This window comes from Ciconia boyciana, chromosome 3, assembly GCF_034638445.1.
Source record: "Ciconia boyciana chromosome 3, ASM3463844v1, whole genome shotgun sequence".
In the NCBI taxonomy this organism is placed as follows: Eukaryota; Metazoa; Chordata; class Aves; order Ciconiiformes; family Ciconiidae; genus Ciconia; species Ciconia boyciana.
Genome location: NC_132936.1, coordinates 90,005,632 through 90,031,304, shown reverse-complemented (window position 1 = coordinate 90,031,304; position 25,673 = coordinate 90,005,632). Strand labels below are relative to the sequence as shown.

At 41.4% G+C, this 25,673-nt stretch overlaps 1 protein-coding gene across 1 annotated transcript in view; it reads left to right on the top strand.

Annotated features, from left to right (window-relative positions):
• The window catches only part of LOC140649898 (protein ELYS-like), a 64,094-nt gene that overhangs the window by 5,552 nt on the left and 32,869 nt on the right, over positions 1 to 25,673 (top strand). Inside the window, exons 2-19 of the mRNA XM_072857734.1 lie at positions 554 to 683; positions 1,911 to 2,164; positions 5,977 to 6,157; positions 6,948 to 7,155; positions 8,447 to 8,563; positions 9,278 to 9,362; positions 14,120 to 14,270; positions 17,109 to 17,241; positions 17,329 to 17,510; positions 17,955 to 18,016; positions 18,952 to 19,080; positions 21,265 to 21,355; positions 21,442 to 21,531; positions 21,694 to 21,834; positions 22,612 to 22,716; positions 23,485 to 23,578; positions 25,101 to 25,224; positions 25,341 to 25,397. Coding sequence (XP_072713835.1) covers positions 560 to 683; positions 1,911 to 2,164; positions 5,977 to 6,157; positions 6,948 to 7,155; positions 8,447 to 8,563; positions 9,278 to 9,362; positions 14,120 to 14,270; positions 17,109 to 17,241; positions 17,329 to 17,510; positions 17,955 to 18,016; positions 18,952 to 19,080; positions 21,265 to 21,355; positions 21,442 to 21,531; positions 21,694 to 21,834; positions 22,612 to 22,716; positions 23,485 to 23,578; positions 25,101 to 25,224; positions 25,341 to 25,397 — 2,328 coding nt within the window. The 5' untranslated portion in view covers positions 554 to 559. The remainder of the gene's footprint in view (positions 1 to 553; positions 684 to 1,910; positions 2,165 to 5,976; positions 6,158 to 6,947; positions 7,156 to 8,446; positions 8,564 to 9,277; positions 9,363 to 14,119; positions 14,271 to 17,108; positions 17,242 to 17,328; positions 17,511 to 17,954; positions 18,017 to 18,951; positions 19,081 to 21,264; positions 21,356 to 21,441; positions 21,532 to 21,693; positions 21,835 to 22,611; positions 22,717 to 23,484; positions 23,579 to 25,100; positions 25,225 to 25,340; positions 25,398 to 25,673) is intronic.

Sequence of the window (25,673 nt, the reverse complement as noted above, 5' to 3'; positions counted from 1 at the left end):
TGGCTGTACTGGTTTGTAGCATAGGGCAAGGGTTGTGTTTGGTGCCTGAGTTGGTCAGCAGGTGTAACACCCAGGAAGAGTGAACTACGTAGAATATCATCCTTTTGAGACCTCATGAAGAAAGCAGTGCTTTGCTCATGTGCTCCCCTTCACTGACAATGAGTAATAAAGTATAAAATCAAGGGAAGGAAGAAATGGAAACTTCTACCTGTTACTGAGAAGCTTTCTGAAAGATGATTTTTCTCAGATCGCATCTTACTGACCTGTGTGAGTAGACTTGAACTCAGTGTATTGGTTTTGTTCCTGCTCTTTCTCTTGTCAATACCTCTGTGTCGCTTTTTGCTGGTGATCTCATAGGCATCAGAAAAGCACAGGATTGTCCTTTTGCTCTACTGCGAGATCAAAACCTGTCCTGAGTGCCATTTTTGTAAGGGAAAGAGCGACAGGAGATGTCTAGGAGATTATCCAGTGCACACTGATGAAACTTCTGCCAATCTCAAAAATATTTCTGGCTGACATGAGTCTATTTTTGCATTTTTTTCTTTATTTACAGTGAAGAATGCGAGACCTAGCGGCTCAGGTGACGAGCAGTCTGCTGCAGTTTCCAGAGGTGACTCTTCAGGCCCTTGGGGAAGATGGGATGACCCTAGATTCTCTGCTTCTCTGCGGGAAGTTTTCTGGAGGTGAGCATTTTCCTTTGAATGTGGTCTTGGTAGAAAGTTGTTATGCCTGGAGGTTACCTGAAGCATAGGGTCGTAGTATCGACTGTGTCAGGTTGGTGCCGTCAAGAGGCATCAGGTTTTGAGAGAACAAAAAGGATGTTTTAACTATTAAAGCCGCTAATATGAAAACATTCGTCTAGTTAAACTTTGACGTTACAACAACCCGCACCAATCTTGTGCTATTCAAGTAGTTTCCTGAAACATGCGGAGTCAGTGAGCCCTCCTCCATTTCTAATTAAATAAAAGGCAGTTTTCAAAAAAGTAATGGTGTTGTTTTGGGCCGGATTGATTTGCACCAGCTCAAGCTCTATGCCCATCATCACATCACATGCAGAAATAGTTCTTCTAGAGTGTTACAGAGGCAAAACGCCCTGCTTTTTCTTTTCTCGTCTGAATAAAAACGGAAGGAAGAGGATAGCACTGTTAAGCGCTGCAGCCGTCTTTCCAAAGCATTTAATAGGGTGCAGTTGAGTACGTAGTGAGAGCTGCTGAAAGTGGCTAAGCAGATGAGGTAGTTGACTTTCTAGGTGCTCTGCAAGTAGAGCTGGGTGCCTATCTGGATGTCTAGGCTTCTGTTAAGACCAGCTAGAATCTATCTATCTGCCTGACTGTAAGTGCGGTAATTGAGCTAATACTTCCCTCGCGTCTGAAGTCGTTCAGTGAAACAAAATGTGTTAAATTCTTCCTGTGCTCAGCACGTGTCAAAGTTTCAGCTTACTAACGCAGGGCCCGTTTTAAGATAATTTCTTGTTGAAGTCCAAATCCCTGCCCCAAGTAGGCACGTGTCAAGTAAAATTACTAAACTAGACAAGAATTGCTTAGATTTGTTACATTTCAAGTCTGCTTTAAGACTTGTATTCCCCTCTGTGTTTAGATGATTTAGAGCAAAACCCAGCGGAATAGGGTATCAAGGCTGTAGATCAATGCATTGTAATCTTTACCCCAAACAATCCAAATTCTTTGGTGCAGGAATGACAAGTTAAATGCAAAATACTAAGGTGGTTAATTCTGAGATGTGTTGCTTGAGGATTTCAATGGGTGGTTTTAAATAATTGACCAGAATTAGGTAAGCCGGTCTTCCTCTGTTAGGTACTTTTATTGCAGGAAAGGGGCAGTGACGGTGATGTTTCCGTTGGTGTCAAGCCTCTGTTGGAAATTTGCTTTAGTCAGCTTTCTTTTCTCTTGCAGGGAGAAATGGCCTAGCATGGTTGGCGTGTGGTCCTCAACTGGAGGTAGTGAACTCTGTGACAGGAGAGCGGCTCTCTGCGTACCGTTTCAGTGGAGTAAATGAGCAGCCTCCCACTGTTCGTGTGGTAAAGGAGTTTTCCTGGCAGAAGAGAACGGGACTACTGGTTGGGTTGGAAGAAGCAGAGGGAAGTGTTCTCTGTCTGTACGACCTTGGAATATCAAGAGTGGTTAAAGCAGTTGTTCTTCCAGGAAGGGTACGTACCTGTTAATGGGAGAAACGAAGCTTTTATGTTGTTTGGTGCTGCATAATCCTGTTTCAGGAAAAGCGTTGGAGCGTCTCTTTGTAGGAGGTATGTTTTCTCTATTGCTTGAACATCCTGTCACTTCAGAGTATCCAGTCAAGAGCGGCTTGATGTAAAATCTTGGGCTGAACGGTACCATTCTCTTTTGACTTTACTGACAGTAAACCAAGTTTTTGGGTTTCATTGTAGAGCGCATCGTTACCGAATTCTCCACTTCCACAAAAAGGCATTGAAAGCTATCTTCTTTTGGCCAGAGTGAAAAAGAAAAAAAAAAAACCCTCTTTCAAGGGTCTGTAACGTACATTTCCTAAATGGTTCACTTCTGTCAGAAATACTGTCCTTAAAATAGCTCAGGCTTCCCCAGCTGTAGTGTAGATGACTTGGGCACGTTCCCATGAATGTCAGACTAGCACGCAGGTGTGACTTTAGAGCAGAAGACGTTTTTGTGTTGACTTAGGATAGGAAAAAAGAGCCTTTAGTGAGTTACCTGACAGACTGTTGAAAGATGGACTTTCAGTCTGAAGTCCTGGAATCTCTGCTTATTGAAAATTGTGTTTGTGTCGGTGGGATACGCTGGCGTAAAGTTACGAATTTTTTCTGTCTTCTATAACCCATAAACTCAAATGATGTCATGTGCCCTAGTCGCATTATCTCAATGTGAACCAGAATCGGCGTAAGTTAATAGACCATCAAGACTGACTACATTTTTATCATCTTGGAGTCTGCAACAGATAAATACTTGCTTATTCCTCAGCTTTCCATAAGGTGATTTGGTTTGACTTGCTAGCATACAGGTGGAGTTTTGTTTGTTTGGAATGCTACAGTGTGATTAGTAGTAGTAAGCATTTGTATTGTGGTCATTTCTAAAGATGTGAGTGGGGCTGGTGCTCCACTGTGTTAGCTTGCCTATCATGCTGAGAAATCTTGGAGTTTTAGATGGAAAGGCAAGCTGTGTGCTGTCATAGGCGCATAAACAGTAAGTAAATGATGTTTGTGAAAAACGACATCGCTTTGTTAAGTTGTATTTCTTAAATCTAAGTAAGCTGGGAAGAGGAAAAGGAAAGGTTAAGAAGGATCGTGTCACATATTGACTCTGTGTCTACAGAAGTGATTTGAAATAGAATGTAGTTATAACTCTGGGTTGTATTAGGGAGTTTTTCCACAGCAGAAGAAAAGGGGTTGAGGAGAACATATGCAGAAGCCTTGGGGGGAAAAGTTGGCTGTTGTGTGATAAAGGTTATGAATTTTGGAATAAGGGCAAAGCTTATCTGAAGGTTTGCTCTTATGCCCTGAATGCTCTTGATGACAAGCATGTTTGGTCTGTTGCTTTTGTTGTGCTTCCTATCTTCTTGCTGTTAGATTAGTTAGGTCAGCGTAGACAGGACCCAGGTATTGCGAGTTGGACTGTTCACTTCTAAGTTGTGAGCGGGAGTAAGGGTAAGCAAAACCAAGTAGATAAAGCTGGCACTTGGCCACTGTCCGTATGTTTTGGATTTATTCTGTACCTCATACTTGCATATTATGTAATGTATAATTTGGGGTTTTAACCTGCCTGAATGTTCCTCTGGTTTTCACACGGATTATTTTTAAAAGTAAAATGCAGATCTGTTCTTGACATCACTTTCTGCCGTTTTTGTCATTACTGTTTCAAGGCTTTAATGAGCACCTGCCTTTCCAAACTATTTTCCAAGTGGGTGTATCTTCTGTGGACAATGAAGTCGTACAGGTTAACACTAACTTAGAGTGACTCTCGTCCAAGGTGTCAAGCCATTAGTGTATTAATACAGGGTATTTATAGTGACTGTATGACTGCCTTTTAGTGTAAGGGTAGATGTGTAGTCATTCAGAGGGCAAAGGAATGAGTTAAAAACCCAAACTCACAAGCTTAGAAAGAATTGTGGCATAACTTTTTTTCATGGGAGCATCTCTACTTGCCCTCTGGATGTGCATGTGAACTGCATCAGAAAACTGAAAATGTTAATGGAGTATTATTTGAATGGGATTCTTGTGAAAGCAAATCTGAATTTAAAACATTAATTATATTAAATTGGTTTATAGTGGTTGTATGTTTTGGAACTATGGAACGGTCTTTTCACAATTTTTCCTGGTTTGTATGAGGCAGAAGGGTAGCATTCAGATTCAGTGAGCTGAGAAAAGTTTTCTTTGTTCATTCCCAGAATGAGTTGGCAGTAGTCTAGGAGAATATGCACTGGCTTTTCATAGCGCAGTGGAAAAATAGGCAGTTTCAGGAGCTTCTACATGGAAAATTGAAGTGTTAAAACCAGGAAACATTGTTGGAAGACTGCATGCAAAACTGGAAAAGATTCATTTGGAGCCAGTCGTACAACGAAAAAAATCTTAAAAGAAAAAGAAGTTAGAAACAACGCTTGAACTTTGGCTAATTCTGCAGTGAGTTATGTACAGCATTTCTGCTTTCCTCCTAACAGTCATCAAGACTTGGAGCAGCAAAAGTTTGCATAGTCAAAACGCTTTTGATAGTCCTTTGAGTAGCAGAGGAGATTGGAAATTTAATTTGATTTCCAGGAAATCTGAAACAAAATAAAGTTGTCTGAATTACTGTAGGTACTTCTAAGATTAGAATTCTTGATACCAAGACGAAAGGTAAATTCTGTAGCAGACTGCCAGGCAGTGTAGTCATAGCAAGTGCTTGGTCTGGGAGAGGAGAAAACTTTGAGGCTTAAAAAATACATAAACAAAGTGGACTACCTTGTGATGCTCACTTATTGGTTTTCTTTTCCTGTAAAACTTTGTTGTTGACGTAAAGCTTCCTGTTTTCATTGTGCTGCATGTTGCAAGAAGGCTAAAGGATAGCCTGTGTTCTTTTGCTGTATAGCTTTAGTGCAGGAGTCTTCAGGTGCTTGTATCTCTGCTACAGCAGTCAGTATTGCCCTGGGATGTGTTGCAGGTGCTGAAAGGTCTGTCTTAATAAAGACCTTGTAATAAAGTTGCATGCAGACTGCTTTGCATGTTCAAGAGCAGTGTGCGCTTCTTCCTTAGCTGGAGTTAGCTTTTTATCTACCGAGCTGCTGTTCTTCTTGCCGTTGTTTTAGGCTGGCTTTTAAAATTTTTGTTAACATTCATAAAAGTGCTGGTGTGCGCTTAAAACATTTTTTACTTTCTCTGGTTGTTAGTTTTATTTGAAATGAGGACTAGCGTAATTTTTACTAAGCTCGTATGTCCCTTCAACACTTCCTAAAAATGTTTCATTCCCACGGAAGTGGTGTGTCTACCGTGCACCTTGGCCGCTGCCTCGTCTGACTTACAGCCCTGATCTATGCCAATATCTGTTTGGCAAAGAAGGCATAGACTGTATCACAGTGCTGATGGGCTGTGAGCCGTGGGAGAACTAGATGTAGTTTTGTCTTTCTTCCTGAAGTCCCTTAAATATGATAAAGTTTCTTGCACATAACTGGTTTTCTATGTTTTCTTTGAGTTAATTCTTTCGAAGTAGGAAATGGAAATTGGTAAGCTGTAATAATAGCATGCACCCTTGAAGTTGACGTTAGTTCAGTTAAATAACCGTAGGAAATCTAGGAAATGGAAGGCAGTAAGAGATTTTTGTACAGGGCTTTTTTTTCTTTTTTCTTTTTTCTTGATAGAATTGGAAGCAAAGCTTTGTTTTTAAGCGTTATGACCCTGTATTTACTTTCTTGTTTCTGATGGGCTAATTCTGGCTTCCCTTTTGAGTGATTTCTATTGAGCTTGTCAAACAGCTTAAATATTAACTTGTAGCTGTCCTGCAGGTAACGGCTATAGAAGCCATAACTAATCACGGCGGAGCCAGTGTGAGCACTCGGCACCTACATCCGAGTCTGCGATGGCTCTTTGGAGTGGCAGCAGTGGCTACAGATGTTGGTCATCTCCTTCTGGTTGACCTTTGTTTGGATGATTTGTCCTGCAGTCAGAATGAAACAGAAGCATCGGGTAAGCTTGCAGTTTTGAAACTTTAATTTAAAAGTAAGAAAACTTGTGTCTTTTAAAGAAACAATCCGCATCCCACTTGGAAGATACTAGTGTGCAGACATTTATGACTACTGATTACAGGTGGCGGTTTGACATCGTATAGTCCTGAACTGATTAAAACTGGGAGTGGCTTAATAGTCCTTCTAATGTTATAAATGCCCCCCTCCCACCAAGATCCCCATGTCACTGTGATTCTTGCCAGTGGGGTGTAGGAACGTCACCACCTGAGTCAGTGCAGCTGCCTGATAGGAAGTTGTGCCAGGGGTGCCCTATTTCTTGGGAATGTTCTTCTGCTTCTGTTAATTGACGTGGGGGGCAAATTTGAGGTTTGTTTTTTAAAATAAATCCGACTCATCAAAACCCATGCATTTGGATGAATGAAATCTCTAATTTGTGTATTCAGATGGCATACACTGTTTTGGCTATTACAACAGTGGCTTGAGGAGTTGATGCCACTTCAGATAGCTTCATCATGAGGCCCAAACTCCTGACTGAGGGAGTGCAAGGAGAATTTGTCTATGAAGGTCACACTTGTACCTGGTTTGGAACTACGCGTGAGAAAACCTGTCCAGTCAGAGAGTTCTGATGTTCTTTGAATACGTGCAAAATGGAAATAGCAAGAAAAGTGCTGCATAAATGGGTATTTTGCCTGGGACGGTAGAATTAGATTATACATGTTGTCACGTCAGTGTTTAAAATGCAACCTACCTGGCATAACGCGTTCATTTACCGCGTGGTTTTGTGTGTGTAGATCTGGAAGTTGCCACCAGAATTCCTGCTGAAGTTCCACAAAGAAGAGAAACTGTGACCAGAGAAGGGAGACATCTCTGTTTTCAATTACAAAGTCCTTCAGGAACAGCAGTATCAACCCTGTGCTACATAAGCAGAAGCAATCAGCTCGCTGTGGGTTTTTCAGATGGCTACCTGTCGCTATGGAATATGAAAACTTTGAAGAGGGAGTAAGTAGGCCTTTGCACTTGGCCACCCCTGGAGGTGCAGGGCTCTCAATTTTTTGCTTAAGGACAAATGTGAATTTAAAGAGAACTTTTTCAGGGATGGAAATGTTGAGCATAACCTTGGAATGTGTAGAAATCCTCTTCTGAAATAACTACTAAGTCATACATGGATTAAGTGGACCGCCTTCTCCCCAGTGGACTAGGATTGTTTTCCTTATTGTGCCTGTGGATGGAGGAATTGTGGAAAGCATGCTTCTTGGGGTTACGTCAAGCAGTTAGGACGTGATGGAGCTGAGTTGTGTAAGACAGTTTGTTCCATCAGTAGTGGTCAGTGAAAGCAGGAAGTGTGTATATTTCCATGTAACAGATTTTTAAAATTATTTTTCAGAACCAGTTCCTGCAATTAGGGCATACATTGAAAGGCTTAAGGTTGTTAATAATGTGATTTTGGCGATAAGATTCTTTCAAGTGTCCTGCATGAAACTAGTGAGACATGCAAAATGAATAGCTGATCTGTGCCTGAGCAGATATTCTTTCCTACATTTCAGCCTTGACCGAAATAGGGCATTGACCCATTGCAAGGCAACGATGCGTGTGACTGAAAGTTTGCTTGGAACGCTTGGAGATGAGAATAAGGGACATGTAAATTCATAAGCCATGGAAAAACTAAGAGATGATTTAAAATCTGCCAAAGAGCAATCTCACTTGAAATATTTGACCAAATTCAGACAGGGATTCACTTAAGCAAATCTGCAGTGACTCACCAGAACCTATTGGGTGCATAAACAGAGAGTGGAGGAATAATTAGGTGGCAAGAATGGATTGTGAAGGTGCAAATAAGGTTCAGAAGTCTGGAAGAAAAATGCTTTACATAGTGCAAGCCAAGAAACGAGAAACGACTCCTGTTTGGCGCTGTTTTACATTTGTTCAGAAGAGATGCTGCATTTTCAGTTCCATATTGAAGTAGGCTACAACAGTAGGAACAACCTTTTGCCTGGCAGCTGAAGTAATCATGTATGTTGTTCCTCCTCCTCCTCAGGCAGAGGAGGAGATAAACCCAGGTTATTGCATTTGATGGAGAGTAATTTCCTCACCTCTTGACTGTTGCGTAAAAAGTAGTCGCTTCCTTGACTCGCTTGTTTGAGATGGAAGTATGACCTCCTGTACTTTGAGGATAAGCGTGTAAGGTGCTCTTTTCTCAGAAGATGCTTCTTCCCTTCTACAAACAGTTAGGGCCAGCAGGCTCACCTCTCTTCTTTTTCTTTTTACTTTTTTTTTTTTTTTAAACCTGTAGGCACCACTCTCAGCTTGAAGGAGGAAGGATTCCTGTCTATGCTGTTACTTTTCAAGAGCCTGAGAATGATCCTCGCAATTGTTGCTACTTGTGGGCTGTTCAGTCTACGCAAGAAAGGTGAATAAACATTTACTAGAAGCCACCGAATGGATATTTTTTTTTATCTGTTCACATACAGTTAATATATGTATATTTGTTTTGTTTATTTAGCTGTGCAGGAGCTTGCCTCAGGTACGGAAGGTGTTAAGCTCGCAATGCAATTTTTTCAGGATTGAAGAGACGTGAAGAGGGACCTACTAGTTGCTACCTTCTGAAAGAAGGCAAAGCAAGAGTGGCTATATCTTTGTGCTTGCTTTCCAAAATGATTTCCTTTGCTTCTTGACGAGTGCTTCATGATTTGTTTGATATCCGCACCGTGGTATTAAAGTACCCTTAAAAGTAGTTGAGGCTGCAGACCTGGAACACTAAACGTGCCGATATAACAGCCTGCTGCCCCTCAAGGGGGGAGGTGACAGTATTGCCATTACCTTGTGCCAACTTCAGCAGCCTTTGGAGCCTTCACGAGCCGGTTCAGCTCAGATTCTAGTCCATATAACATATTAAAACTTTCAAGTAGTATGGCTTGCATTTGCCCCTGAAGCTGTTAGTGTCCAAATTTCCTCCTGTATGTTCTAGGGGCTAGATGTGAGCAATGATCATGTTTTGGGAAGTGCTGTTTTTCTTTTCAGCAGGAGCATGCTATTAAGAAAACTTCAGTCTAGATCTACTAAAAGGATAACAGGACTATAAAGCAGCTTTGTAATCAAACTTCATAATTTATACCTTTTTCAGTGAAGGTGATGTTGTGAGTTTACATCTGTTGCAGTTGGCATTTGGTGACAGAAAACGCTTGGCATCAGGACAAGTCATGTATGAGGTAAGACGTGCATGTATGTGAAAGGAAGAAAATAGTAATTTTCTCTAAGTGAGTACCAGTGAAGTTGGCAGGGGTAATACTGACCACCAAAATTCAGAGATGACTAAAAAGAAATACTCTTTTGCTGAGTCTTCTTGGGCACGGCCTTTCTCCATGCTTTTTGAAAAGGAGTCATACAGTTTTATACTACTGCAGCGTTGTGTGTTCCAACTAGAGTCATCTGCAAAGAGCCCGTATCAATTCCTGAAGAGGAAGGAGCTTTTACAAATAAAATTATTCCTCATTTAAACACCAAATTAATGGCATGTAGGAGGAGAAGACTTTAGCCACACTGCAGACTTGAACAAGCTTCTGTCTGTCTCCCTTTCTTAAAAGACGGTCATATAGCTTGATTCTTTTCTGATCTTTGGTTTTATAGTCTTGTTTTTCTTTTGAGCTCTGTCAGCAGGACTTCAAATGAAATGTAGCCACAAGGTCTCTTAAGTGTTGATCCTGCAACTTTAGTAGCTCTAAAGGTAACCCTTTCTACTTTTTGGCTGGCTCACCTATGACGTCTACTCTGAAAGCCAGCAAAATACGTGAATACAGTAAAGACTGGTATGATTTGGTCTGAAGAGTATACACACATTTTTAGAACTGGCTCCAAAGATGTTGTCTTTAAAATACACATGAGGTATCATTATCTCTCAGCTATGTAACAGACACAAGACGCATCTGTATAACGTATAATTCTATTCGGTGGTATGCTTGAAACTCTTCCAAAATCTTTCTGAGGGGAAAGTCATCTTATTTCAGAGCAATTCTTTCCTCCTATTTTGAGACTTTGTCTTGCCTATTCTCCACAACAGGTGTGGAATGAAACAGGGGTGATTCTTGTGTCGTGGTACTCTGTTTTTATAGGGACTGTGCGTTTTGATTTTTTGGAATGAGTTTAGATTTTGACCTTTTCCCTTCTACGTAGGAAAGCTCCTTCCGCATTTGTAAATGTTGCTTTTGAATAGAGAAAGGTTAGGTGTTTGGAAAAGGTGGTGTTTCTTTAAAATGCATTATCTATCATGATGACAAGGTATAAATATCTTCAAGTGATTGGGCGTGTTCTAAATATGGATGTCATCTCTTTATCTTTATGTGCAACTTTTTTATGACATAAATATACAGTGCTCTAGAGGAGCAGAGCACCCTGATGGGGTGTTTTAATTCTAAAAGGGCTTTCATTGCAGTTCACGTCTTCATCTCTTGCAGCGCTCTAAGTACTTTGGCAGGCGGATAGGAGGAAGATTCTTGAATCTTTCTCCAGTTTTCTCATTTTTGAACTTCTGCGTTGTTTCATCCTCTTTTAAAAGGTATTTGTAGCCACAGTTTTCACAGTGGCAAAGACAGTACCTCGTACGGTGTGCTTCTTTGGAACCAAACCAGTTGTCTCTATCCATTTCTCTCGTGGCTACTTTGTTCTGTCTCAAGACTTTAATGTTAACATGTGGGAGCTTTTACTACTTGGCAATTCTTTGTCTTGGTCATCTTATTTTCCTGAATAAGATGTGCCGAGTGTCATTTTTCACCTCAGAGGCCTGAAATGTTTCAGCAGCTTTTAAATATGGGTCTACTAGGAATTCCAGTTGACGCTCTTTGAAAAAAGCACACAAAGTGATTAAATAATGTTGTTGTGTTTGCAGCCTGAGAAAGCTGTGGTGTAGTTAATGCAAGACTTTTAACCCTCCGCAGACTGTGCAACCAGTAATGCATTCACAGGCTTATAAGAGGTGTCAGGCACCGGCCTCTGGATTTGAGATCTTTCACTCCCTTGCTCTTTCTGCTTCCCTGTGAGGAGTGTTGTGGAGGATTGGAACAGGAACCAATCTTACAAGGTAGCTGAAGAGAGAACTACACAGCTGGACTCTCTCTGGGGAGAAAAGGCAGCTTCTTCAGCTAGCTTGCAGATGAGCCACTTCCCCATGTAGCTTCATACCAAGACCTGATATCACCTACTGCCAAAAACCCCCCAAACCAACTGCCAAACCCCCAGAAGAACCCCCAAAAGATGCCTTAGGACAGGATCTGTGCTCTGCAGAGGACTTTTTTAGTCTCAGAATACTTCCTTGTAGTCACGAATTGGCCAGTACTACCTGGCTGTGTGCCCACATGGCTGTCTGAGTGAAGTTTCTCGTCCATCTTCAGTGGCAGAAGATTTAAGAGTTGTTCCCATTTGCCAGGCCAAGTTTGAGTAAACAAGGAGGAATCTACTGTTGACCCTTGTCCACTGAAGAGAGTTCATAGGAGCTTGAGAGACTTGTCTACTACAGCAGTGCTTAACTTTCCAGGAACCAGACTTGAGGCTTTCAAAGATGAAACAGCGCATCTTTGACTTGGTATCGTGGTAAAAAGTCACAGACAGGCCTTTTGGAACACGTGGCACTGTTTTTTTATAAATGAGCGTGAAACTTGTGTCTCCATTGCCTTCAAGGCTGGTTGAAGTCTGTGCTCGAGTAATTAAACATAAAGGTACGTTTAAGTTATGCTTTCAAAGATCTTTTTTATACCATCTCAGCAGTTGCTAAATGTAGTGTATGCAAGCATGGTCATGGAGCACGTCTTTACCTTTGTCCTACACAATGCTTGCGGATGGACAGAGTGTACAGTCTCTGCTTTCACATCAGAGTCTGACCAGTGCCTCTCATTTGAAAACTGCCTTTGTATTTTACTGCTCAGTAAAGCCATTACTTAACACGTTCCATACAGTGGAGTTCCTTAACTTAGATTTGCTTGCCCCAGTGTGGAAAATTTAATCTCTACTGTTTTGCTTCAGAAGTTGTCTTAGGCAGGAATTGTTTGATATTAGTTTCCCCTTCCCCTCTGCCCCAACTTTGGGAGGGACTGGCTCTTCATTTGTGAATAAAAATGGAAATTTCTAGCCGTTAAAATTAATCTCTGACAGGTTTACGGAGTTTTAGTACTGTATCTGATGAAGCAGTCTTTTGGAATGGTGGACTTGTTCAGGACATCTTTTATTAAATTTGTTTGTAGTGATTATTCATTCTACAATAAAAATGAGATTCTTTGCTTAGGCTTCATGATAGTTTTTCAGAGAGTTGGTTTAGATTTTTCTTATCTACTCTGCACGTCTTTTATTTCCAGAGTTACTTGATGAAATAGAATGGACTGTTCCTGCTTCAGAGACAATTTTAGCGTTTTTCTTTTTAGTAGTGAAAGACCTCCCCCCCAAGCCACCCTTGATATTTATTAGTAGTATTTTCTAGAACGGTTAAGAGAAAGCTCGTCTCTTCTCAGATTACCTGAATTAGATGTATCATATCAAATCATATGAGAAAGTATTGTGTCGTGCTGCTTATTGTTCCCAATACACACGTTCATGTGTTGCATGCTAGACATTTTGAACGAATGCTGTATTTGGGAAGACAGTATGTCAGTTAATGCTTACTGAGAGAATGGTGATATTGGAGGTTCAACACAATCCTACCGGGGTTTCTGTATACCTCAAAGTAGTTTGCTGACTCTGTAGTAATTTGTGATCCTGAATGCATTGCCCACGTACATCCCACGTCCTGCCTTTTTTCCCTTCTTGCTGTTGGCTGTGCTTGGTGAAGGAACTGAGGGATATTTCACCCATCAGTCTCTGACCAGACTGGAGGAGGAGCTGGTTTGAAAGAAGATTGTTAATCAGTAAGAAGTTCTCATAGCTACTACAGAAAGATGCATTTTCACTCTAGTGGTGTGCCTATAGATAATACCTCTCCACAGAGCTTTAGCTATTGTAATGCTGTGACTTCTCTAACTTCATCAGTTCTCTAATCAAGACATGGACCAAAGAGCTTTGCATGCATATGTATTGCATTATGTCAGATACCTCTTTGTAGAGATATATATAGGTTGATAAAGAAACCTTGATGTTGCAAGGAGTTCAGCAAAACATGTTTAGAACTGAGTAACGTTAGGGAAATGCTAAATTTTGAAAATGTGCAAAGCCTTTACAGCCAAACTTTCCCGTTAAGATTTGACACTTAATTCTCTTGCATGTCAGATGTAGTTTTTTCGTGGTTTAACCCCAGCCAGCAGCTGAGCACCACACAGCCACTCGCTCACTCCCCCCTGGTGGGATGAGGGATAGAATCAGAAGAGTAAAAGTGAGAAAACTCATGGATTGAGATAAAGACAGTTTAATAACTAAAGCAAAAGCCGCACACGCAAGCAAAGCAAAACAAGGAATTCATTCACTCCTTCCCATGGGCAGGCAGGTTTTCAGCCATGTCCAGGAAAGCAGGGCTCCATCACGTGTAACGGTTACTTGGGAAGTCAAACGCCATCACTCCAAAGTCCCCCACTTCCTTCTTCTTCCCCAGCTTTATATACTGAGCATGATATCATATGGTATGGAATAGCCCTTTGGTCAGTTTGGATCAACTATCCTGGCTGTGGCCCCTCCCAGCTTCTTCTGCAGGTGGCAGAGCATGGGAAGCTGCGCATTCCTTGACTAGTGCAGCAACAACTAAAACATCTCTACATTATCAATACTGTTTTCAGCACAAATCCAAAACATAGCCCCATACCAGCCACTATAAAGAAAATTAACTCTATCTCAGCTGAAACCAGGACAAATTTCTATTTGCCGTCAGAAATAAGCTCATGGGAAAGATACAGTATAATATGCATATTATGTTAGATATAGACATTCTTTCCCATTTAGGTAGAATGTATGTGTGTCGCAAAATGACCTTTTCTCTCTTCTTTTATTTTTTCCTCAGGGTTTGGAATACTGTGACGAAAGGTACAGTTTAGATCTGACGGATGGAGTCTTTCCCTTGAGAGGGCAGACCAGCAATACCAAATTACTCAGCTGTCAGACTGTAGAAAAATTTCGCAACCATGTTGACAGAGAGGATGGTGTTAATGAAGGTTTGTTCTGATGTCCGTGTTTGGCTATTCTAAAATGAATGGGTTTGGAATCTAAGCAAGGAATGCTGTTCCGTACTCACAGTCTGAAAGTCTTAAATGTCTGTATAGACTAGCTTGTTGGGCTTATTCAAAATGAAAAACTGGGTGCTTAAGTTAGGTGGGACTTCTTTAAAGGAAAACATAGGTTTGGTTTTATGCTTGCTGACATGCTATAGCAAAGCATGGTGGGGTCATCTGTATAATGCTTGTCAGTCATGTTATTCCTCCGGCTGTCCTTTTTGAACAGTAAGATCATTCTCTTCATTGCTTAGGAATGTTACCGGATTTTTGTTTTCCCTGTTCAAACCTATGTCTGCATCTGAATGCAGCTGGCGGCCGGTCACAAGCGGTGTTCCCCAGGGCTCAGCACTGGTCCCAGTTCTGTTTAATATCGTTATCAATGATCTGGACGAGGGGATTGAGTGCACCCTCAGTAATTTTGCAGATGACACCAAGCTGGGCAGGAGTGTTGATCTGTTCAAGGGTAGAAAGGCTCTGCAGAGGGATCTGGAGAGGCTGGATCGATGGGCCGAGGCCAATTGTAAGAGATACAACAAGGCTAATTGCTGGGTTCTGCCCTTGGGTCACAACAACCCCATGCAACGCTACAGGCCTGGGGAAGAGTGGCTGGCGAGCTGCCTGGCAGAAAAGGACCTGGGAGTGTTGGTCGAGAGCTGGCTGAATATGAGCCGGCAGTGCGCCCAGGTGGCCAAGAAAGCCAATAGCATCCTGGCTTGTATGAGAAATAGTGTGGCCAGCAGGACTAGGGCAGTGATCGTCCCCCTGTACTCGGCCGCACCTCGAATACTGTGTTCAGTTTTGGGCCCCCCACTACAAGGAAGACACTGAGGTGCTGGAGCGTGTCCAGAGCAGGGCAACGAAGCTGGTGAAGGGTCTAGGGCACAAGTCTGATGCGGAGCGGCAGAGGGAACTGGGATTGTGTAGCCTGGAGAAAAGGAGGCTGAGGGGAGACCTTCTCGCTCTCTACAACTACCTGAAAGGAGGTTGTGGCGAGGTGGGTGTTGATCTCTTCTCCCAGGTAGCAAGGGATAGGACAAGAACTGGCCTCATGTTGTGCCAGGGGAGGTTTAGATTGCATATTAGGCAAAATTTCTTCACTGAAAGGGTTATGAAGCATTGGAAGAAGCTGCCCAGGGCAGTGGTTGCGTCATCATCCCTGGAGATATCTAAAAGACGTGGAGACGTAGCACTTAGGGACATGGTTTAGCGGTGGACTTGGCAGTGTTTGGCTTAAGGGTCTTTTCCAACCTAAATGATTCTATGATTCTATGACCTGCCTGTCCATTTTTTCCTCTCTCAATCTATTAGGTTCCTACACCTACGAGTTCTTAAAGCAATAGCTTTCCTTGTCCATGTAGACAGTTCAGACTCTTAAGATGTCTTTCATTATCTTGCAATAATTCAACATACATCTCTGGGTTTACAAATTCAGTTATGCTCTGACCAGATCTTTGAGCCTGCTGCAGTGATAACTTTCCTAGCCTTTTGTTTTGACCGCGTTATTTGCCTTCCCTCTCTTCTTACTGGCCTTAACTTATGTCTGATGTTACAAAGAAGACACTTGCATGATCTTTCTAGGCTATTTCTGTTTATTAGCTTTGATTTAGTCCTGAAGTGGCAACTTCCATCTGTTTTTGTGATGCCATCCTCTATTAACAGTGTGTCAAAATCTATTAAAAACACCTTTGGATTTTCTCCACTTGTGTCATGTTTCTGAGGAGGGTGCCTTCTAAAAACTTGTTAAAAACAAACAAACCACCCACCCTCCCCCCAAAAAAACCCCCAAAACCAAAACCAAAACTCAAAACAACCCCTTTCTGTCTCCTTTTTATGAAGTATGAGGCATGGAGAACTACCTGTACTTCTTCTGATGGTTTCTAATTAGCTTTTATTCAGAATCTGTTCAAGTTAAGTTGTAGGCACACATGAGCTTCTGTTGGATGTGGGTTGAGGCTAGCAGTGAAGCTGTCTTCTGAGTTACGAAAAGAATGGATATCTTCAAAGGCAGTTTGAGCGGCTAACAAAACTGAAATGACACAGAAGTTGCCAATGAAACATAGTAAAGTGGGTGAGGAGCCCTAAATGGTAATGATGAATGCAACAGAGAACAGAGAAACATTTTGCCAAAGAAATCGCCTTCTTGTTCCTTACTCTATTCGGGTAAATGATGTACCACATACTTTGCTTTACGTCTAGAGAATGCGCTCTCCCCGGAGAAGACAGACCGTTCCACTTAGAGAGAGAACTTACTGAGTGTAACGTTGTGAATGTTTTATGTCAAAACCTTTATTCCAGTTTCCTGTTTGTTGGGGGTTGGTTTGTTTATTTAGTGTGATAATTGTGTTCTTTCATTCGGAATATGCTGGAAAGGAGCTACTCTGAAAACTTGTAATTGAGTCAAATCTGGAAATTACTAATGCCAGCTGAGTGATACAAGTGTATGCGATAATTATTTGTATGCTTTCTAAAAGTAGCAGTGTATGTGTTCCTAGCATACCTTTTTGGATAAACTCTTCAGCTAGCTTAACTGAATTAGCTAATCATTGTGTATTTGATTTGGCTTAGAACTGATACAATTTGACCAAGAAAAAGGGGCAGTAGGACTGAAACGTGTCGCAGAGATGTTTGCTATTCCGTAATTGTTTTAAATTAGTCTTAGGAAGGGCTGTGTTTCACGAGTGATAGAACAGAGTTTAGCCAAACCAGAAAGCGGTGTTTTAAAAATATCAGGTGTATCGTATTTTCTACAAATAAGAAACAATGTCTTGTCTTTTACAGTAATATCTCCTGACACCAGCGTATCAATCTTCAGTTGGCAAGTGAATACATACGGTCAGGGAACACCATCTACTTATTTGGGTGTATTTGACATTAATCGCTGGTACCATGCTCAAATGCCAGATTCACTAAGGTAGATTGTTATTAAGTTGTTTTCAATATCCCTACAAAGAATTCATTTGAAAGTCAGCGTTTAGCTTATGCACTTGTTTTCTTTAAGGCCAGAAGAATTCCTTCATGACTGCCCCTATTTTGCATTGTGGTCACTGGATGCAGTAATAAGCGTGACTTCTCCAAACCTCATTTTGGATATTCTGGTCCATGAGCGGAGCCTAAGTCGGGGAGTTCCTCCTTCTTATCCACCACCTGAGCAGTTTTTTCACCCAAGCACCTATAATTTTGGTAGGTGTTTCACCGCTTTTAATAGAGATAAGCTTCAATGGAGGTCAAATGCCATTTATTAGTTCGCTTGTCCAAACCAAAAAACCCCAACACCCCCCCCCAAACCCAACTCTGATTACTAACTGAGTACTAACAAAGTATTTAATATTGTGAAACATCTCTGGCGGTCTGCTGAGTTTGGGGTTTTGGTGCTTTTGTAACGTAGCCTGTGAAGTGGGGATGGTTATAAAATGAAATGCCTTTGAACGGAAGCTCAAAGCACAGCACCTCGACAGCACTAGAGGTGAAATTTCTACGCACAGTAATTTGTTTTAAAAAAGCTTGTAAGTGATCTGATGATCACTTAGTTATATCTTTCCAGATACTGCTCTTTGAAAGATGTAAACAGGTCATAACATAACTGTGAGAGTGTGGAATGTTGCCAGACGTTCATTGTTTCTGCAGATGGCACGTGCTTGCTGACCTCCGGAGTTGTTCATATGACTTGCACCGGCTTCCAGAAGGAGGTGATCTTTTACTGTGTCTTGATTGAGAATGTCAAGAGATGTACCTTTTCTACCTTTTCTACCGCACTGCTTTCAGTGCCAGAGACCATTTTATGCTCATCCTGCCCATCCACACGCATAATTGCAATTGTATCCTGCCAGCTGTTTTAAGCAAATGGTAGTGTTTTAGCTCCGCTCTTGGGACTGTAAACCTACCATTGTCTCCTGTCGAAGCACGATCGGGGATTGCATGTCTGGAAAGGAATACAAGGTTGCTCTAGGAGCAAGAACAAAACTGTTGTGGAGGTCGGGGAAAGCTGCTGCTACTCTATTACCCATCTGCATAGAACTGCCTGCATAGGTCCTGAGTTAGGGTTTTGATCCCTGATTAGCTTGAAAAGGAGGACAGAATGGAGAAAATGAAAAATTATGGAAGTGTTTAAGAAGAAATGAATTTTTTTTCTCCCCAACTTGGCCAAATTACAACTTTGGAGCCACTGCACGGACTGTAACAAATAATTCTGAATTAAGTTTCAGCTCACTAAGTATTTCCAGCATAAGTCAGCTTCTGTAACAAAGCAGCATAGAAAGGGTCTTCCAAAGTGTGATTTAAAGTTGCGTGTTAGTTTTAGCTCATATAGAATGTATTTTGTGTCCGTGTTCAGGGAAAAAGAAAGGCCTGTGCATTGACTCGAAAACACTTAATTAAGCATTGCAAGAGCTGATGTTTTGTTTTACAGGATTTTTGTTATGAACCGTAACTGTTAGTTTGGCTGCCGTCTTTAAGACTCTGCATAGTAATGCTTAGTCAGACTGCTAACCTAAAGCATATTGCTGATGCAAGCCTTCTGACAGTTTAAGTGAACATTTATACTGTTTCTCTTAGTGGTAATCCAGAACCTTAGCGACTGAATTATAATGCTGTCTTAATCTGTAGTTTGTGATTGATGTTTCAGACCTTGAATTTTTTAAAGAAATCTGGTCCTTCAATAAGTGAAGCCATTCATGACAGCTACAATAGGTGTCTTGTAGCTGGCTTGCTGTCTCCAAGACTAGCTGATGTCCAGCCATCCACTTTGAGTCAGGTGAGTGCGTATCAGGGAATCAAGGGGCAAGTACATCCATCTTGTCTGACAGGGCTGGAGAGGCTACAAGGCACGATAATCTGATTTTCATATTAGTTGCAAGTTGCGTTGAAATGCAGGTGTTGCCGTTAGTTAGCAGAAGCAATAGTATTCTTAGATCCAAACTACTGAGTGTGACTGGGAACAGCCCTAACAGATCTGTCTTTAGAGAGCCATCTATTAATTCTGTGCCACAGACACGCACAAGGAAGCGTGCAGCCAGTGCTGGTCACGCGCAACAGAAAGCATCTTTCCCTCAGAACAACCTCCATCGCCGTCAGGTTCTCAAAGCATTAGGTTCAGTGCAGTCGTTGACGATGGGGGTGTCTCACTCGGACGCGAGCTCTTGCAAACGTCGGCTTGCTGCGCTAGACGCGATCCTTTGCTTCCAAGGAAGTGGGCTGTGGTAAGCAATTACTGTTGTCAGCTCCACCTGACAGTTTCATCACCGCTTCCCCTCCTTTTCCCTTCATCAGCAGGCTTTTCTGCAGCCTCTCAAAGCGCATCTTCACTGCTGTAGCCTTTGCCTTGTGCTACCGTAGCCCAATTTACTCCTCTTAGACTGCCCTCTTGTTGCTGCAACACCTTCATCGCCTTTATCTCATGACCCCCACTACCTCCTATCTGCTTTATCCCACCATAGTGACTTCACCCCCCTCTTTCATAGATTTTCCATTTGCAGTGCACCAAGCTTTCTCCCTCACCTGAAGAGTTTCATGAGAGATGGAGCCTTTGTGGTGAAGAGCCCGTCTTCAGCCAGGCAGCACCTAAGCTAAATGGTCAGCTAGCTAGCCATCTTACAGTGGAGCAATGAGCAGGAGGGGGAGAGCAGTCTTCCCACTGCCCTCATCTTCCTGTCTGCTGGATTCTTCACCAGATTTGTGGCAGTGTGTTAGGGCAAGTAACGCTTTTGCACAGCGTGGTAGCTAAAATCAATTTCTTGGCAAGCTGACCTAGCCCCTAGACTGTTGATTTTGCAAGCCTGATGTAGACTCTTCCGTTCAAATGAGATGTTCTGATGTCAGCTCCGGTTTGGATATAACTTGGGAAATCAAGATGGTTTTTAATAACCTTTGCTGAATTGTGACTATATCGTTCTGAGACTTGTTAGGCATATGAGCAGGGATTTCTTTTGAATGTTAGTAAGCCATCTTTCAGAATCAGGGTCAAGAAGCTTGGTTTGGCATTTTGTTTGCCACCGTAAGTAGTATTTGGTGTGTTTCCTCGTCTGAAACCAGTTTTCAGAAAAAGATGGAAATATCACCTCTCTATTCTAATGCGTAGAAATGGCTCTGAATGTCATGATTTTACCGAGAAGGGAAAGATACTTTTGAATGTGTTCCAAAAGCAAACAATCAAAACCCAACCAACCAACCAAGTGAAATTTTATGAAGGATCATGTCACCTGAAAGCAGTATCAGAACACCAGCTGCTGGTGTTCTGATAAGTTGCTGGTGTTCTGATAAGCTGCTGGTGTTCTGATGTCAGAACACCAGCTGCTGGTGTTCAGAAACATAAGCTGCTACTTAATATTGCACGCCTGTGCATACCTGTGCATTATCCTTCTAAAGGATTACCACTACGTTATAACACAGCATTTGAACGGCCTACCGTTTCAACCTGCTAGAGTTTAAATGCTTCACTTCTTTTCTGTCATTGCAGAAAATTATAACTTAATGTTTTGGGTGTCAGAACTGCTTCACGTCTTCATAGTCCAGACAGCTGCTTGACCTGAGCTTCACTGTTTGCTTGCAAACAGGGTATCTGTTGCGTCCCCTTCATGCGTTCCTGATGGCAAACTTATACGCACAAAATGCGTACTGGGTATTAGCAGAGGATGTTACTGAACGTAGTTAATTGGAACTCAGTAAACCGAGACTGTAATGCAGAGGCATGCAAAGAAAGGTTAGAATTGGCCGTCAGTAAGTTGAAATGTCAGGGGAAAAGTGTAATGTGTTCCTCAGACCAACCAGCAGTCCAGCCTGCGGCTAGAATTCAGAAAAAGAATGTGGAATTAGTTGCGTGTGTGCTCACTGACTTTGTGGTGCCTGAATGAGAAGAGCGTTAGAAACAAACATTTGCTGTTGATGGTTTGGGTCCTGAAAGTAGGTAAGATTCTCATTTTCTTTTGTCTGTTATGTTTAGGAGGAGCAGTTAGAAGCGGTGTTGTCAGCTGCTGTCCAGACAGGGTCTTTAGAACTTCTGACTGGATGCATTAAACATTGGACATCTGAAGGTAGTACTTGTTATGTTGTTTTTCTGTTATATACTTTTTAGTTTGAAATTGTTGATTCACTTCTTTTTTGCTCTCTCTTTTTAAAGAGCAGCCAAGTTCTGCTGCTAATTTACGGTTTGTTCTTGAGTGGACATGGAACAAAGTGATCTATACAAAAGATGAATTTGACCAGATATGTGAGTACCAGTGTAGTCATTCTGCAAACATGAAATCATTCTTTCTAACTGAGCTTATTCAGTAATCTTCTGGTACATGATACTGCACGCAGTTCTTTAAGTGCACTTTGAAACTCTGGAATTGCTCTGTAGGCTAACGATTTAATTTTTATTCTTGAAAAGGTGTTCCGCTGTTCGATGGCTCTTGCAACTTCATTGACCCGCAGACATTGCAGTCTCTTCAGCACTGCCAGTTGCTTTTGAGCAACCTTAGCACAGTCTTAAACTGTTTTCTAACAGAAGCACAAGAGCTTACTGAAAAAGGTTTGTAATAGTGTTGCTAAATGTTTGGAATGTTTTCTTAAGATTTGGAATTAGGCTTGGGTGGCAATTGTGGAAACATGAGCTCTTGTTGCTCTTGATGATTGGAAGACAGTGACACTTAGCTGGGAGAAGGGGCTGACATCTGAGAAGCTGGGACTACCACTTAATGTGCATGGAGTTCAGGGAAACAGTTTGCTGTGGAGTTCCTGCAAGTGGGTAGGGGAGGCTACATTCGGCAAGAAGCTCTGGAAGCAACTGGGTTGAAATTACACCGACTGAATGTGGTAATGCTGAAAATGAGTCTTTTTCATTCTTAGCTAGCAATTTATAATTGCATGCAAATATTGCATTGCAAATGACTAAACAATACAAAGGAAGCATAAATGAGTAAGCTGTAAGGTAAGGTACCTGAGTTTCTATCGCTTTTTAGATGACAAATTGCTCTTGGCATATTGAGGAAAAAAGCATACCCCTTTGCTACAGTAACAATCTCTGCTAGGTGAAAAACAGATGTCTTATTTGTGAGTGCATTTGATAGTTCAGGCGTTGGTTTTTTTGTTTGAACCTTTAGTGAATCTGCTTCTTTGTAGGGGTTGCTTTTTGTTTTGGTGGTGAGTGTGGGTTTTTCCTTCAAACAAGGAAGTGATCCAGAGTGAAAAATGCAAAGACAAAGGTTTCTACCGTGTTATTTTTATACTTTGTATTTGGTATGATGGAGGGAGTTTCGTAAAAATGAAAGGAATCGCATAAGAAAAATCACCTTGTGCCTTTTTTCAGGTTTTGCAGACTTGACAAATAAGCAGGTGGTAACTAGCCTCATTTCTTTGTATGCACAAGTGGTCATCTGGTTCTGTCGATCCAGCCTCCTTCCAGAGGGTTTAGGTAAGCATAAACTGTAATGCATTTGTAACGAGGGGACTATCCAGTAAGCGATTCCTACGAACACGTGCTTAGCCATGCTTTTGTAAATGTTTCGTCCATAACAAGTCGTGTTAGTTCAGTGAGAGCATATGCTGAAGTTCTGTTGGCGAAACTGAGATTTTACGGGTTTTTCAAAGGCGTAGTGTAGAATAATGCAAGCAGTTTCTTTCCTGGATGTTTCTTAGAAATAGCAATCAGGCTCTGACTTCAAGGAGTTGCTTGTGTCCACAGCTTGAAATGCTTGGGCTTTTAAACAAATTACTATGAAACAACAAAGACTGGAACGCTTGCTTTTTCAGTAAAAGCATTACCCGCATGTTTGGAACTTTTTCTTTATTGCTTGAGGAAAAAATAGACCTTGGGAATACTTCTTTCTTGGGATGGGTTATAGATCCTATTGTCAGCCTTAATTGTCTTACAAATGCTCACGTGACCTGTTTAAAAAACCATTCCCTTTGAGAATTGTTTTTTTTCATAGTGAACTTCAGCTTACACTATCTGTTCTGAATGCTACATCAACTGTAAACTTGAAATGGCACTTGAGACAAGAAGGAATTGAGTCTTGTGTCTTACATCTCTTTTAGCAAAGGCAGAAACAGGACTGGCTTCTTTCAGAGTGGGAGGCTTCTTGATGCTTAGCTTCTATGATCATCTGTCTTTTTAGTCAACAATTTTAGTTTAAAAATGTGACATTACGTCCTTAACTTGGTTTTACTTTATTGCCTGTAGATGACGACATGCATTTGTCTAGACCTTTCTACAATTATCCTCTGGTTCAGAGCTACTACACTGGTCATCGACAGAAGCTTGAGCGTTTATCAAGGTAAGACTTACCGGAAAGCTCTGGAACGCTTCCACTGCAAATTCAGAAGTGGAAGGGAATGGCTTTTACATCAACAGGTGTATGTGCTATGCTTAATGCATTTGCCAGCGATGCTGTTGACTTCAGGGATGCATGTGTTCTGTTGAACACAGAGGTTACTTTCCTGTGTTAAAATGTTTACATATACCTCTGCTTAGTACCATTTGTTGGTATCATCATTTTTTTGTAGCGTACCTAATTCATTGGCTGATCTGTATAATTTGTTACTACTGAAAAAGATCATGTGTTTAGGATAGGATCAGTCATCTCCAGTTCAGCAAAGCACGGCGATCACAGAACAATTGTGTTGGACACAGAAGAAAGCACGTTTTTTAAAAAAAACCCCATCTCTCTCATTGACTAGTAAGAGATGGCAATAATTGTGTTGGCCTGAATCTCCTACTCACAAGTACATGTGTGTAATTTAACAAGATAGGCAGAGTTACGTGCGGTTGGCACACCTAGCACTCTACTGGCTATTGGGTAAAAGTCACTTGCGAATGTCAACTCTCTTTCCTGGACTAGCTTAGTAGCATATAGGCGATATGCCTTGGATTAGATGAGAACAGATTTTTCTTTGGAAATGGTTCTGGAAACTAAATAAAGACCTCAAGGAGCTTGGGCTACGGCCCTGTGAACAAGATGCTGCAAGACGCGTTCAGGTGGAAGCTGCAGCGTAGTAGGTATTGACTTGAAAGTTCATCTTTCTTAGCTTACTTCTCAAGTAACTTACATACAGGCTCGTGTATTCCCTGGAAGCGTACAACCTCCAGTGTGCTTTTTCTGCTTTTTACCATTGGGAAATTAAAGGGTAGCGTTGCAGTCAGCAGAAGACCAGGATGGACTTTTGCGGAATGTAATTTTTAAAAGTTCAGCCATCCGTAATTGTAATGGTATGTGTGTAGAAACGTGCATGCTGCTTAAGATGGTGCTAAAATTTACCTGTATGCTCAGCTGTCTGAGAATAACTTCTTTTCAGTAACAAAAGTGAGATGCTGAGAACAAAATCTGAAATTTCCATTATGTCGTCTCACAGCTGTGTGTTGGAACAGTCCAATCTGAGGCATTGGATGTGTGCTAAAGAATAGTCCTGGTATTTTGCTACTGTTACGTTTCCTCTGTTAGACAGTATGAGAGCGGTTATTTTGGGCACGTACAAAACTTTCTTTACACTTCCTTTGTATTACAAGTAGTACAACAAAAAAGAACACCTGAAAACTAAAAGGTCATTGCAACTTTTCCCTTGGTAAGAGAGCTTTGAGGATTTCTAGTTTGGGCTCCTTTAAGAATTCAATATGATGTAACAAGGATCTTTCATCTGACTGAGAAGTTTCTTTCATGTGCATTTCAAGCCATAATCATGCCTTGGTATGTTTGTTACTTTCTTTTTTGTTTGTTTGTTTTGGCTGGAGGAAATCTGTTAGACTGAGAGGCTGGAATTAGTGTTTTCCTCTGTCCAAATCCTTGCTACCTTTTGTTGCAGAGGAAAATGGGATTCTGACTGCTTGATGATTGATGGAATGGTTTCCCAGTTAGGAGGCCAAGTTGAGAAGTTGTGGCGGAGAGATGAAGGAGGAACTGGGAAATACCCACCTGCCAGTTTACATGTGAGTGTTATGTTCACTGAAAACAACAACAACGACACCCCCCCACACACACACCCAAAAGCCAATGATGTATGAAAGACGGGAGTTTTTAAAGAACTTTTACTTTTTCATTTCAGGCACTGCTGGATCTCTATTTGCTAGAAAGCATTGAAGAGAGCGACAAACATGCAATCGTATCCTTTCTAGTTATTTTTAGTACACCTTCAGTATGCGCACATAAATGTTCTTAAATATTTGTCACCTACGTGTTTAATAACATTTTTAAATTTATGCTTCAACCACAATGCAAGTGAAAACATTTGGTTTTCCATTAAGTCGTAGACAGGAGCAGTGTTTTATGTCTTTGCACTGTGGATATTTTATGATTATTTTTGTTGATGTCTTGGTGCCAAGTCTTTTGTGATATGAGAAAACAGGTTTACTAAGAAATGTTAAAGAGAAAAGCCTCC